Here is a 15,996-nt window from a genome sequence, read left to right as displayed (position 1 = left end):
ATGGAAGACTCGAATCCTGCCTCATCACCCGTCGAACCAAATGTGAAGTTGGAGAAGCATGGAGAGGAAGAAAAAGTTGATGCAACTTTGTTCAAACAAATTATTGGATCTCTGAGGTATGTGTGCAACAGTCGACCTGATATAGGATTTGCTGTTGGATTATTAAGCAGATATATGAGTGAACTAAGGGTGTTACACATGAAGGTTGCAAGAAGAATCCTGAGATATTTGAAAGGATCAATAAACTATGGAATACTATTTCGACAAGACTCTGAAGGAAAAGAAGCAATAGTAAATTGTTTTTCATATGCTGATTGGTGTGGATATAAGGAAGATCAAAGAAGCACAACTGGATACTTGTTTCTAGTATTTGGTGCCCCAATCTCATGGTGTTCGAAGAAATAACCTGTGGTGGCATTGTCTTCATGTGAAGCTGGATATATAGCAGGATCCTATGCTGCATGTCAAGCAATTTGGATCAAAACTTTACTTGAAGAAATGGAAGTCGAAGTGAAGAAACCATTTGTGTTTCAAATCGATAATAAGTCCACCATAAATCTGGCGAAGAATCCAGTTCTGCATGGTAGGAGTAAGCATATTGAAGCCAGATTTCACTTCTTAAGGGAGAAGGTGAATCGAGGTGCACTTGAAGTTAGGCATTGGTCAAGTGAAGCACAGTTGGCCGAAATTTTCACCAAAGGATTGAAGATCGAGAGATTCCTGAATTTGAGAAAGAAATTAGGAATAGTTCAGTTCGACTATGACTAGAGTTGTTCGACAACTTAGATTATAGGGGGTGTGTTGAGATATTATTAGATTTGTTGAGATATTAGTGGGATTGATATTATTAATATAATATCAAATATAATCTAATATAATAATATCAAATATAATCCAAGTTGTGTAAGCCCAAGCCCAATTAGGGTTGTATATAAATAGTCATAGGTTGTATCCTTATTTGTACAATTCAAGTGAATAATATAATCCTTATTTCCTTTATTATTCTCTCTTTCTCTCCTCACTAAAAGTGTCGTACGCACTTACAAATACAAGAGATCACCGATATTTTAACGTGGAGAATTCTCAATGTGATAGTAAAAAATCATGGGTCGTCCAGAACAAAGAAATATCTTCACTATAATCAAATAAAGGTACAAGAGAGTCTCAAATGGATTCCCAAACTAGTGGTAACAACAAAATCACAAAGTAAACTAGCTTACAAATAAGAAACAAAAAGTTGAAAAATACTCAAATCTGCAACTTAAGAGTGAAACAATTAGGGGGTGGCAAAACGGGTCGTGGCCCGTCAAGCCGGCTCGCGGACCCGCCTAAAAATGGCGGGTTAGGTTGGGATTTTGGGCCCGTTGTAACATCCCAATTTTTTATATGGTAATTATTTTATTATTCTATTGCTATGATAATATTATTTGATGTGCTGAATAATTAATTATTTGAGTTTTGTGAATATGTGATTTAATTGGATTTTTATGTGAATAATTAATTAAATGAAATATATGTATGTGTATTATATATTATTTGGGTTTTTGAGTGAGAATATAAATAACTAGTTGGGCCTAAAAATGAGAATAAATAAGTAAAGTGGGAGTATGTATTACTAAGGCTATTAGTGGATTTAAGTTAGTAAGGGTTATACAAATTAAGAGATATAAAATTAGAAAGAAGATAAGTGAAGAAAGAAGAAAGGAGAAGAAAAGAGAAGAAATGGGAGAATGAATCCCATGAGGTTATCTTTGAAGGAAGATTTTCACTCCAAGAAGGAATTAGAGGGCGAGGTGTCAGAGCTTAAAGATGGCTTGGTGGCGACCTCTGGTACTTATTTTGGGCATGCAAAGGAACATGTCTCCTTCATATATCCTGAACTGGACCTGTGTATGTTAGATGTTTTCAAAGTTACCTATGATGGCCAATTTGTGGATGATGAAGAGGCTTCCCTGCCAGAACATGAAGGATCTCCCTTAGCCAAAGACGCTAAAGATGGCCCTTGTGGTGATGCAATGACGGTAGAAGGCGAGCCAATGACTTCCCACTTGGAGAAAGTACCCATGGAGGAGATAACCCTACATGATGGCCAATGATAGGGTTTGTTATTCTTTGTTTCTTTGTCCCTTTGTGGCTTTTTCCTGTATTCATGCCCTTATGGGGCTTTCTGTAAAAATTTGAATTGACGTGCCTTTTTAGACATCTTTACTTTAATTCTTTTGGATGTCTTTTTATAATTACCTCGGAGCCCTATTTAGGCCTTTCATTGATGTTCCAATGTTTTTTATCACCCCGAAAGATGGAGCTTCTTCATCTTAGTGAGCCTCTTCTGGTGGCTTGATTCCTGAACCAACCTTCCTAATATTCACGCCTCGGGTTTGGACTCTTTTGATCATGAGACTATCCACATAACATTTCTTGGAGATTTTTTGGTCTCCTTGGATGACTCCAATCCGTCTGTCAAAGAACAAGTATTTCATGTACAAATATAAAGTAGACAAGGTGGCTCCCAGCTGATTAAAAGTTGGTTTCCCTATATTGTGGATCTATGTGTTTATAGGTAGTAAATATCACTATCTGAAGTTTTGATGACAATAATGCATGACGACATTCTACTGCAACACTAAATAAATCATCTTAAAAGGAATCAAGACCAAGTGCTCTTATAATCATACAATATTCAACAAAGAGCCTTGAAGCTTCCCTAATGCAAAGTGTGAAAGCTCGCCGAGTCATGTCTGTCTGTCAGTCTGTTTGAGTGAACTGAGTATTGTAAAGATAAAGGTAGTAGCTTATGATTACTAAGACAACTCTCTCACACACACACACACACACACACTAAAACCTTTTGAAACATTTTTTATCAAGAGAAAAAATTTAAAAAGTTCCTTGAGTTGTCTTAGATGACTTAGGGGCTGTGGAAATGGCTAAAGGGAAAATTTTTTGTCTTATCTAATCAATTAGGACTTTGGGCATTCCAACTGTCAGATTTAGAGTATCTAATCGATTAGGCTAATCGATTAAATAGTTAATACAACCCATGAATTGTTTCCTTTTTTAGTGATTCCAACTACTATATAAAGGGAGGTCTCCCTCACTTGAAATCACACCACTTTCCAACATTTTCATATTTCTTTGGAGTTTATCTTTCTTTCTCCTCTTAAATTTTTTATTCTCACTATCGGTTGCTTGAGTACTATTGAGTGAAGCTCTATTTGTGAGGAGAATATTTTTGTAAGTGTTCATGCTGGCCATTTATAGTCTTAAGGGTGCGATACCTTTAAGAGATTGATTTTTTGATCTTGAGATAAACCATAAATCTCTGTTATTATTTTGTTAAGCTTCTTCGGAGAAACCTTTGTTTTGACTAAAGAGATTAGCCATAAATATCTATTTCTTTATAGAACAAGTTGCGGTAAAAGTTGTATTTAGGTTGGGGATAAGCATGTTCAAAATGTCAAGATCAGATTGTATAAAGGTTCGTGGGTATAACCTTCAAAAGCTCAAAAGTCTATAGTGAAAAACCTCAATAAGACCTCTTGGGGACAAGACTAGGCTAGCATTCAACCAAACCTGGATAACTCTCTAGTGCAATCTTTCTATCCTTATCTTCTTTATTTTCAACAATTTACTTTCCTGTACTTTACTTCTGCAACTCTTACTCACATATAAACTTACTAATACAATATTATTCGTGACATGATAAAATTAATCATGTTTTAAAATATCACAATTCATTCCCTTTTGTGCTTGAGGTCACTTGTTCAACAATTATAAGAAGAAGGGTGTCTATAATCATATACTAGACTTTGATCTCTTTGGCTTGTTCCTCCACTCCGAAGGTGGTCTTTAGCGTTATGTAGTCTTTCGCTTGTACTTTCTTAACGGAGAACCCAACTAGTAACTCGTGAAGGCTTTTAGGTCCTCTGGATCGAGGTAGAGTCTCTCAAATGCATCCTAGATCTACCAAGACTCTTCAAACTTCCCATTCATTGCACCTCACAATGATGATGTGGGATTGCTGTTGTGGGGATGGAAACTTGCTACATCCTTTTCTAAAAAAGTGATCTCGACCTATGACGTCTTATTCTCACCTTCTTTTCACTTTGTAGGAAGATCTTTTATATTTAATACCTAGTATGCATATCTTTTCTAGGCGGAGCTAGTCTCTCTGCTCCTAACAAATTCTATTGCAATAGTATTGAGTGTATGAAGTACAATCTTGTCACCATCTTCTTTGAACCGTTTCTTTCCCTTTTAGGGTATGAGGCTTCCTGTATCGTCCCGCATGTGGGAATTGGACCCGCTTAATCCTTGAAAAGAATCCTGTTTAACATACTTCTTAAGATTTTCGTCCTGGATCAACCGCTCGATCTCCATATTAAGCCGATAACAACCATCTGTGTGGTTTCCTTTACTTTATGGAACTTATTACACCATCTTCCTGACTTAGGTCCCATAACATCCACTTTAAGAGGTAAACGCACAAGGATCTCATGCAAGTGGAAAATCATCTGCCAAATCTGTTCACGGTGAGTGTTTAAGGGCGTAAAGCTCTATAGCACCTTTTCACCTTGCTTGAACGTGGCCCTATCTTTGATGAGTGAGGTGTAGTTATTCTTCTACGAGTTCTATGAGCCCTCAAAACACGCTCTTTTACGTTTTAGGCCTTCTTCTCAGTGTTACTATCTTCTTCCTTTAGTAACATTCCCCCTTGTGACTACCCCAACTAACGAAGATGTTGGCCTTTGGACAAGAGTCTCGTTGAAGCCACCTCTGGCCACTTTTAGATAAAATATGGGAGGCGCCTGTTCATGATGGGTCCGAGCCCCCTCCTTGACATAGTTTGATGAGCGTAGTGATTCTTATGAGCATGTTGCATCCATCTCCTCTATGGGGTGACCTCTTGTTGGCATTGTTGTATGTTGAGGATGTTGTCCTCCAGCCTTTGGTTTTGGCGGCGCAATTTATCCTTAGCGGCGCGCATCTCCGCCATGGCGTTGAGATTACTGCTACCTATGTTATTCTCCAGTGAGGGAGGTTATGCTCTCATAGCAACCATGATTGATGACAAATAGATATATGAATAGAGGTTTTGGTGAGTATCGAAGTGGCGGTGATAACGAACGGTCCATCCCTTGTTAATTTTACTAGGGTCCTACGGTGGGCGTCACTGTACTTGTCAAAAAGTATAGAATGCGTGACACCCTGATGCTGGTAAGGGTTAGAGGCTTTAGGGTTTTTTGTGGTTTAAGGTTTGCTCACTGTGGTGAGAAACTCTGTTCGATGGTGTCTTTGGTTATGGGAGAGCAAGCTCATGTGAGGCGATAAGTTTTGTATTCTCAGGGTATTTCGTGAATATCTTGAGTTGTTTTTTTCTCATAATAAGGATGAAATATTTATAGAGACTTATAGGTCTAGATTAGAAGACTCATGTGAAGTGGTAATTGCTCCACCTTAACTAGGGTATCAGCTGTTAGTTACCTTCTTCTTAGGAAGTCGTGGACATGACTTCACACATACGGTTATGAACTAACCAAACGTCACTATCCATGCTTTCCCTTAGGACGACCCCCTGCTACGTGAGAATTATGCTTCAGGCAACATGTTGTGGGACAGACGTCTCGTAAAGATAAGACACTCATCGTTCTATTTGTGGTCCCTCACAAATATGTCACTATAAATTTTATTAAGTATTTAAAGTTTGTTTTTTTTTAACATATCATTTAGTTTTTTTTAATACTTTTGAATTTCTTACCTTGTATTCTTAGAACGTAATTTTACAATCTTAATATAATTTAAGTTGCAAAAATTGGGTCCTCCTTTATATTTTGTCGGCAAATTAAAATGATTCCATTATTGTCGGAAAGGAGAAAATTTTCCTTTTCCAATACGGATTAATACAGACAGAAAGACAAAGATCCTGAAATTAAATGAATTTGAAATTATACACTTGAGTTAGCTTTCTACATGAGCTTGGTCCCATTAAAGCATAAAGAAACATGACCAAAAATGTCCTTGTCATTTCAATTGATATAGAAAAAGCACACTAAAGCTTAAACCTGCAGAAGAAGGTATGGGCCAACATCAAACAACCTTTAAAAAACACAAAAAAGAAAGCACCTAGATATGAATAAATTTGTATATAGTAATTTTGAATAAAGATGGAAAAGAGTTGGATAATAATGTATATATGTTAACGTGAAAGGGGGGCAAGTCTGATCACAACATCAAGATGTGCAAAACCCTTAAAAGATGAACCCACTATTCATATTATTTCCTTTTTCATTGTTAATAATGTAATAGTACTTGCTATTTACTTTGCTTTCATTGGAAAAAGGAGTCTCTTATGAGCTCCCAACCTAATTATTTCACAACCATATAATACTATAGCTCAGGGTTTTTGTGGGGGCCATTTAAAAAGAGATATATTTTGATCATGGTATGAGAAAATATATTTAATGTAAACCAATTTTGATGTTAAGGAATTTACTTCATCTAGAAAACAACAATTGACTCAATATTTCAAACTTATAAGAGACTCAAGTCTTTGCTTCAAAATCTTAAAGAGATTAAGTATATTGATATACATGACAAGAAAGCTCGTATCGTAGATATTCACATGAATATGTTTTGCATCTTACGGGAAAAATTCATTTTGATTGAGTTTGAATTTGTGTTTGAATGTTTCTCAATTATAGAACATAGAGAGACAGACTAGATAATAAGAATATTAGTATCCACCTCAAACACGTTCTATTTTTATTAATATATATTTTATTTATTTATTTTTAATAATTTAAAATATTATTTGTATAATCAAAACTTTGATATTTTAAATGTACTTTATAAAATGTATGTTTGGATTTTTTTTAAAGATGTTTTTCTTTATTATTTATAGTGTTATTTGATGTTTGGGAAATTGACTATTTTCCATTAAAATATTGATTTCAATGCAACGATAGAAGCGAAATGGAGATTTTTAAACTCAACCCAAATCTGTTTTGGACAAGTTTGAGATTCAATTATTTATCCATGTCGAAGATCGGGGCAGAAAAGAGAGATTGATCAAAAATTCGAGTTTGAATATGAAAAAGATAAAAATCATCTCTGCTATTCATTCTAATGGTATGGATCATCGCTCTTGTAAATTGAATATTATACTCGTCAATAAATTAGATGTAATTTAACTTGTCACACTTAAATCAAAATTTAGGATTCCCATCTCATTAAATCTTTATTGTATTGAAAAATATATGGGAGAAAATATAAAAGATTAAAGACCAATTCAAAGGCACCTTGCTGGCCACTCAATGGAAACTATACACCTTTTAATGAGATTATATTCTCCAAAGCACTAACCCAACTTGATGGCCGTCCTAAGATTCTATTTCTATTGTGCCCATAAACTAGATAATGACCTCATTTTGACATGTGTACTTCTATTTACTTTATCACTAATTATATAAACTCCTGAAATTATAATATTAGCAAAGTCTTAATAAAGCTGATATCATCTTCACGCACCAAAAACACCAAACCCTCCTAGCTTCTTATGGACAAATTTAGGAAAATAAATTAAGATTATTGTTATTATGGTAGGGTAGAGTATGGCTAATATAAGTTAGTTAGCCACTATTAATGATCTCAAATTAAAACATAAAATATTCTCCAATCAAAATGTGGTCCTTCTTAACTATAATATATATTGCCTTATATTGTTAGTTAAATTGTGCTGCTTATCTCCTCTGGTCAAATCTATACATCACAACAAATTACTTAATTAGATTAACTATAATTCAATTAAATTAATCTTTATTAATGATCAACAACCATGTACCTGGTCAATAATATACTTGTAAACCTATATAGTTAGATTGTGACATTTAGTTATTTTAGCTTGAGAAATTAAGACTGCTATTAAGAACAATATAATAATTAAATTATTAATATCACAACCACTAGATAATTTATTATTACTATTTTTCTTAGGTTATTGAAAAGGTCCTAATGGTCCCAAGTTTTATGATAAACTTAAAAAAAAATTAAATATGATCATCACTATACACTAATTACACTACAACTAATTAATATTTACCTATTATTAAAAAATATATCATGAAATAATAAGAATAAAGAGAGTAAATTAGGTTATGATTCCTTTTTCATTAATCAATACATGCAAATTGCTTTGGTACTACTAACCAAACTCTGAAAAATAAATCCCAATACTAAACCAAAAAAAAAACAAGTTTCCAGTTACGCACGTGCTAAAACAACTACAAGCACGTGCGAGTGTCAAGGCCTCCATGCACTGGCCCACACCACCGGTTGTTCCCTCCACGTCAGGAATATTCCGGCGTCGCTACACGGCGTCATCGACCACCCTTCCTTATACCTTCTCAACAACGCTCTCACATCATCACTAACTTCATCACTAAACGCCACCGTATTAAACCCTCCACCATGCAAACGCTGCGACCACCGCACCGCCGTCTCCCTCCGTTCCATCGACTCCGCCGGAGCACACGCCACCAAATCAACTATCCCTCTCCCCGCTTCCCTCTCCAGCATCAAACGCTCGTTACTCGTCTTCGGAAAACTCTCTTCCAATGCCTCGAAATAAACCCTAAACCATCTCAAACACTCTTCAAAACCTCTCACGAATTCAAAGCCTTCGAAACCGAAATCCAAATCAGCTTCTTCTTCAACCACCGTAACTATCCTCGGACGCAACCTCATCAACGAACCTATCAACGCGTCTCGACGGTTACGGTTACTGTTACCGTTACTGTTACCATCACCAACACCAACGCTTATCGAATGCAAAGTATTAACACAATTAACCGCCAACGCTTCATCCTCCTTAATATCTAAACCGGAGAAATCCAAATCGGAAAGGTCACCGGCGTGATGAATAACGTTGAACTTAAACGGAACTCCCATTAGTCTAGCGAATTTCTCCAATCTTGCACCAATTTCCTTCATGACTTTCTGAACAGAACCACTAGCAGTTACAACAGTGGTTAAACGGAGGTGCGGAGTATCGTCGGTTCGAGTCGCCAACGCTTCGAAAAGCGTTGGCCATTGAGTGCAATAAGTGTTACTAATATCAATTATATGCAACTTTGAATCTCCTTCTAATGCTTCTAAGATTGCGCCATTGCAAGCTACATGACCGAAAGTTGTCCATGGACTAACTTCTTGAAATTTCAAAACCGTTTTTCTTGTTGATTCGAATGAGCAAGTTTTCTCCGAAGCCGAAGCTAGGGTTCGGAAGGTTCGGGTGCCGGCTTCAGTCATTCGAGAGAATAAAGCTTGGAGAAAATAGGCAGAGAGTTTTTGTTCTGTGTCGCCGTAAGGGGAGCTTAGTTCGTTAAGCATCCACATGAGTTGTTGTAAACGATTGCTATTTTTTTCTGCTATGGCACGTGCTGTTTCGAGGAGGATGTTGTGGGCCCACTTTCCGGTTAATTCAAAGTTGAAATGATCAGTTGGAGGTGGTGGGGGTGGGGGTGTGGGTGTGGGTGTAGGAGTGGAGGTGTTAGTAGTGATTGAAGTTTGTGGTTGTTGATTATAAGGATAGTAGTGTTTGGAAGAAGATGAGGAAAGGTCTTCTTCATCCATGAAAAAGTTGAAGCATTCTTCTTCTTGTTGTGGAGGGTAATATTGGTGATAGTTTTGTTTGGAGGATCGAGAGCTACTAGATGTTGTTGTTGTTGTGGTGGTGGAGTTGAGAGATTGATGAGGTTGGTGTTGGTGTTGAAAACTAACAAGTCTAAACAACGTATCCATTTAAGTTGTATGAGACCCACATCAATAATCTAGTTGTTGTTGCACAAAGGTATATCAATATTGCATGTAACGTGTTTTTAATGATGGTGGTGGGAGCAATTTGGAGTTTAGTTAAGTTAATTTGGAGGGTGAAATGGGAATTAGAGAATTTGATGGAGAATGGTGGGGTGGGGGTGACTCGAATAGAATGAATTATGGTCTTCTTTTTAAGGGAAGTGGAGTATTGGGATGGTGATTTTTATCTTTTTCTTTATTGAAAATAAGGGTGTATGTATGGTGGAGAGAAAGAAAAGTGGATTGATTGGTGAATAAGTAAATGGCCTAGCTGATGCTAAAAAAGGAATAGGGTCTGACAAAAGATGAAAATTAACAAAGTGCGTAGTGAGAAGAGACACTTTTTATTCTTTGAGAGAGAGTGGGAGAGCAGGCGTGCCAGATGGGAAGAAAGAGTAAAGGTGCCGGCGTGAATTTGTATTATCAAACTCACTAACATTCATCATTACTTGAGTTTCTTGCCTCCTAATCCTTCTTCAAACACTGCAAATATATGTAATGATGTGTTTGTATTACCAATATGCACTCCTTCGAATACTTCTAGGGCATGCCTTCTTACTTTATCTGCACACTTATTTGTTGGTTTATAATATAAGCACACACTAATCAACCCAAACCTAGTACACACTCTAGTTAGAACACACAAATCTCCTTAAAATTTAGTTGGTCTAACATATGCTACAATCCTCAATTCTGGTTAGTATTATATGCCTACCTATACATATGTGGTCAAGAATACCTCATCTAAAAAAATTGATATCACATATTTGTTTTAAAAATTCATATGTGGGATAGTTGAATATACTCTTTGGAGAAACTCTGACCAGGGCTGGTCCCGACTTTTTAGAGGCCTAGGACAAATAAAAAAATGGACCCCTAACAAAAAAAATGACGTTTTACTCGCCTTTAAAATGAAGAAGAATCTCGGAGAAAATATCAAAATTATGAAGTCCCGGTTGTTTTTAACAATAAAAAGAATTTCAATGCAGATAAGAAACCATATTCAAATCATTAAAGAATTCAAAATCGAAATATGATTAACTGAATTAAAAATGTGAAATTTTTTAAGCCTAATTAGTAAAAAGTTTATTTTTATGATCAGATAAATAATAAATCAAAGCACAACTAATAATGAATTTCATTTCATCATAAAAATTTAATTATAAATAAGCTAATTGTATGACAAACTTTAAATATTTAATTATAACATATAAATAGTCTCTAAAATTTATACTGAAATAAACCAAAATAAAATTACAAGAGTTATAATAAATAATCATCAAAAATAAAATTTAATTTAAAATCTCTATAAATTTTAATTAATTATATACAAATTATTTTATAATTAAAATTTAATAAATGTTAATTGTCACAAATATTACATCAGAAACTACTTGACACTAAAGTATAACTAGTGTCTTACCCGTGCGTTCGCACGGGTACCCGTCGTTTTCGCGCATTGTGATTGAGGGAAATAAAAGATGATAGGGGAAGTGTTATTTTGTTCAATATAGATATTATTGTAGAAGTAAATATCCTAAAAATAAATTTGTAAAATATAGAAATTTCTTTTCAATAGGTTGGGTCAAAGTTTGGGATATACTGATTAAAAAACATTATTTTCCCCTTAATATTCAATATTTCGATCAATAACTTCATGTTCCTGTTAATATTTAATATTTTGATCAGTAACTCACGTTCTCGTTAATATTGAATATTTTATTCAGTAACTTCATGTTCCCATTAATAGTCAATATTTTGGTCAATAACTTCATGTTCCCGCTAATATTCATTATTTTGATCATTAACTCCGTATTCCCGTTAATATTCCAAATTTGTTCCCGTTAATATTTAATATTTTGATCAGTAACTTCATGTTCCCGTTATATTCATTATTTTGATCAGTAAGTCCGTGTTCCCGTTAATATTAATTATTTTGATCAATAACTTCATGTTTTAGTTAATATTTCAAATTTATTCCCGTTAATATTCAAAAAAATTATCAGTAAAAGGTATTAGTAAAAGATTAAATTTGGGTTAAAATTAAAAAAGTTATAAAAAAATACTAATATTAAAAAATTGAATATTGAAAATAAAAATTAATTAAGAAATTAAAGTTTATATGTTGTTTTATTAGTATGCAATAAAAATTGGAAAGATCAATTATTTGACTTAAATTATTAATGTTTTACCAATAGTAAAACAAAATGTGACATGCATAAAGAACAGACAACACAATGTCGATTGTCCATTGCAATAAACTTATTCACATTTACTTTTAACTTACTAACATTGGTTCCCGTTAATATTGAATATTTTAATTAATAACTCCATGTTCCCGTTAATATTCAATAGTTTGATCAATATCTTCATGTTCTGGTTAATATACAATATTTTGATCAGTAACTTCATGTTCCCGTTAATGTTGAATATTTTGATCAATAAACATCATTTTCCCGTTAATAATCAATATTTCGATAAGTAACTTCATGTTCCCGTTAATATTCAATATTTTGACCACTAATTCATATTATCGTTAATATTCAATATTTTATTTAATAACTTCATGTTCCCGTTAATATTCAATATTTTGATTAGTAAGTTCATGTTTCCACTGATATTCATTATTTTGATCAGTAACTTTGTATTTCCGTTAATATTCCAAATTTGTTCTTGTTAATATTCAATATTTTGATCAGTAACTTCATGTTCCCGTTAATATTTATTATTTTGATCAGTAACTCTGTGTTCCCGTTAGTATTCATTCCTACTAATTCTCCCTTAACAACTCTTAATATGTCCATATACTTAATGTCATCTTACCACTTAGTAGCCGTTAGATCTTATTACTTATTCTCATGCTTAGAGAAATATGGATGTTACATGAATCAACCGTATAATTATTCCTATATATAAATATTTTTCTTTTGGAATTATTTATAATTTTTTTAAATCAATAGTAAATTTATTCGCGTTATTATTCAACATTTAATTAAATGTGTTAATATCATTACCATATGCGCGCACCATATCAGTAGTCGTGTGTTCGCACAAGTGATAATTTTTGTTTTGGAATTGTTTATAAAAATATTTAAATCAATAGTAAACTTGTTCTAGTTATTAATTAATATTTAAACCAATAGCTTAATATCAGTATTATATGCGCGTACTATATCAATACCCGTGTGCTCGCATGGGTACTGGTATGGTATGTTAAGTTCTCGTGAATTATTTACAAATTTGAAAAAAATAAGGCATTGTGAGGAAATAAAGAAAAATTAAATAATATATTAATTATTCATAATCAAAATAGTTTATTATTTTTAAAAGAGATAATATTTGAATCAATAAAAAATTTGTTCCCATTTACAAAACGAAAGAAAGTAAGCTTCTCGTATTTGGATCACTCTTATCTTTTTCACACAGATATTTATTCAATTATTATTATAGTTGTATACATAAAATTCAATGATTAGCCTATATTTTTTGTATTTAGCTTAAATTTTAATATTTCAATTATTTTATGTTATATATAGATAAATATGTATTAATCATTGATGAGGTTGTTCCCGTTAAAATTTTAAATTTTATAAATGACAAAAAAAATTGTATGATTAATAAAAAATATCATACAATTTTGATACTATTTATTTATACATTACTTATGTTTCATTCAATTGCAAATTTAGAGCAACTTGCTCTAAATTTTGAAACAAGTTGCTCTAAATTTAGAGCAAGTTTGGTCTTTATATCGTTGCAAATGGTTGAGAATTGAGAGAGTTCAGAAATTCAAATTGTTGGAGCTTGAGGAAGAAGATGACAATGGTGGTGGCGCGCAAATTTCAAATCTGAGGGCCAAGTTTATTTTATTTTGAATGGTTTGTGTTTTACAAACGAATTCATCGTTTGCCCTAGTGGCCTCACATGCGCTCTTAGTCTCCTCATGCACAAGGTCTGGGGTTCAAATCCCCCTCGCCCCAGACTTTTTGTTTCTTTTATTTTTCCATGATTTACCACTTGTTTGAAAATATAATGAACTGGGTGTGTGTTATAATCACCAAGCGCGCGTTGGCTCAGTGGTGTTGTTTTGGGACTGGTAACATAAAGGGCGTGGGTTCTGTAGCGGTAAAAATGTGACTCGAGCGGAATCGCGCGCTCGAAGTACAACAGAGTCGCCACCGAACTTTATTTATTCCAAAAGGAAAGGGAAAATATCGATAAAACCCATGAATAAAAAGAAAAGGATAAGATGGTCGTCGCAACCAAATTAGGGTTCGGGAGTCAGTTAAGCAAGGGGAAGGTATTAGCACCCCTCACCTCCATCGTACTCGATGGGACCCATTTAGTTAGTTTTGTGTTTGAGTGTTAGTGTTATGTTTGTGTTTTTTAGCTTATTAATCGAGAAAAGATAAAAGGAAAGATTTTTTAGGGTTTTTATTATTATGAAGAAAAAAAAAAGATTTTTTATTATTATGCTCGCCAAGACGTTTGTATCTTGTGCCTACGTATTCCCTAGTGCAATGGGAAAGTCAGAGCAATCGTAGTTCGGGCTAGGAACCACGAAAAGTTTTGTTGGTTGATTTTAGCGAGAGGTACTCGATCGCTTTCAAATGGAAATACTACGCGCACATGGATATGATATCACTACAAGAATGGATGACTAAATCAAGATAAGACATGATTTTGGCCATCATCGCATTCGAGTGGAAGATGTTCGATCTTCACATGCGGAAGTATGTTCGTATTGAAAATTGGATAAGTGTCTCGTTTATGAAAAGAGTTTTAAAAGCCATAAAGCAAAAAGGTTGAATGAAATTGAAGTTGTGTTTTAAAGGGACATTTAGCAAAGGATTGAGCATAGGTGTGCACCTAGCGCGTCTTTACCCAAGGTATTGAACAGGAGCTAGCCCCATTGTCACTTGTTGTCCAGGTAAATTAATGTATTTTGATTCAAAAGATCAAGGTATTCAAGAGGTGTCCACCCCTTGTCACTTAACCTCTTGGTTTGATTAAAGTGTTTTGATTCAAAAGATCAAGGTATTCAAGAGGTGTGCACCCCTTGTCACTCAATCTTTTGGTTTTATTAAAGATGTTTTAGTTCAAAAGATCAAGGTATTCAAGAGGTGTGCACTTCTTGTCACTCAATCTTTTGGTTTTATTAAAGATGTTTTAGTTCAAAAGATCAAGGTATTCAAGAGGTGTGCACTTCTTGTCACTCAATCTTTTGGTTTTATTAAAGATGTTTTAGTTCAAAAGATCAAGGTATTCAAGAGGTGTGCACTTCTTGTCACTCAATCTTTTGGTTTTATTAAAGATGTTTTAGTTCAAAAGATCAAGGTATTCAAGAGGTGTGCACTTCTTGTCACTCAATCTTTTGGTTTTATTAAAGATGTTTTAGTTCAAAAGATCAAGGTATTCAAGAGGTGTGCACTTCTTGTCACTCAATCTTTTGGTTTTATTAAAGATGTTTTAGTTCAAAAGATCAAGGTATTCAAGAGGTGTCCACCCCTTGTCACTTAATCTTTTGGTTTGATTAATGTGTTTTTGATTCAAAAGATTAAGGTATTCAAGAGGTGTTCACCCCTTGTCACTTAATCTCTTGGTTTGGTTAATAAAGTTTTAAAAGAGGAAACTCGACGTTGGATCGAGAAATTATTTGAATCGCCTTGGCGTTGGACCAAGATTTATTGACTTTTGGATCGAGATTAATCTAATATTTTTGCATTTTTTTATAATAAAAAATAGAATTTAAATATATAAACATATTTTTTTATTTTTAAAAAGGAAATTTCAACAATTATATAACTAAAATTGAAACAAGTGAACTAATATAATAAAATAGACTAAAAAACAAAGCATAACATGGGGGGTGTAAACAGAATGGGGGCTGTTCATGGTGGAATTTCGTTGATGCTGGTATAGTTAGGCCCTAAGTCACTTGAAGACTTAGTTCAAGGGTGGTGAGGATTAGAATAGGAGTGATGACATAGCAAATCGAATTGGGCCTAAATACAACAAGCCCATATCAAGCTTAAACACAAAACCCTAATAACAACCAAAAGATATCCAACTCTTTCAACGCTCATCCCTCACCTCTCTTGTTTCACTCATTCTCGATTCTCTCTCGATGGTTCTCTATGCGAAAAA

General features: G+C 34.0%; 2 protein-coding genes across 2 annotated transcripts; one reads left to right on the top strand and one right to left on the bottom strand.

Annotated features, from left to right (window-relative positions):
• On the top strand, positions 1 to 405 carry LOC131650185 (secreted RxLR effector protein 161-like). Its single transcript, XM_058919909.1, has one exon. The coding sequence runs from the start codon at positions 1 to 3 to the stop codon at positions 403 to 405; it is 405 nt and encodes a 134-aa protein (XP_058775892.1).
• A 7,653-nt stretch (positions 406 to 8,058) lies between these two features.
• Positions 8,059 to 10,128, bottom strand: LOC131652273 (protein SHORT-ROOT). The gene has a single exon (XM_058922086.1). The coding sequence runs from the start codon at positions 9,793 to 9,795 to the stop codon at positions 8,299 to 8,301; it is 1,497 nt and encodes a 498-aa protein (XP_058778069.1). The 5' UTR covers positions 9,796 to 10,128; the 3' UTR covers positions 8,059 to 8,298.
• Positions 10,129 to 15,996: the final 5,868 nt, after the last annotated feature.

Source organism: Vicia villosa, linkage group LG2 (genome assembly GCF_029867415.1).
Source record: "Vicia villosa cultivar HV-30 ecotype Madison, WI linkage group LG2, Vvil1.0, whole genome shotgun sequence".
Classification (NCBI taxonomy): domain Eukaryota; kingdom Viridiplantae; phylum Streptophyta; class Magnoliopsida; order Fabales; family Fabaceae; genus Vicia; species Vicia villosa.
Note: the sequence above shows the minus strand (reverse complement) of the source record. Positions and strands in the feature narration are given on the sequence as shown.

Excerpts from the sequence above, each read along its gene's own strand:
- LOC131650185 (XM_058919909.1), top strand. The coding sequence starts at position 1 with ATGGAAGACTCGAATCCTGCCTCATCACCCGTCGAACCAAATGTGAAG.
- LOC131652273 (XM_058922086.1), bottom strand. The coding sequence starts at position 9,795 with ATGGATACGTTGTTTAGACTTGTTAGTTTTCAACACCAACACCAACCT.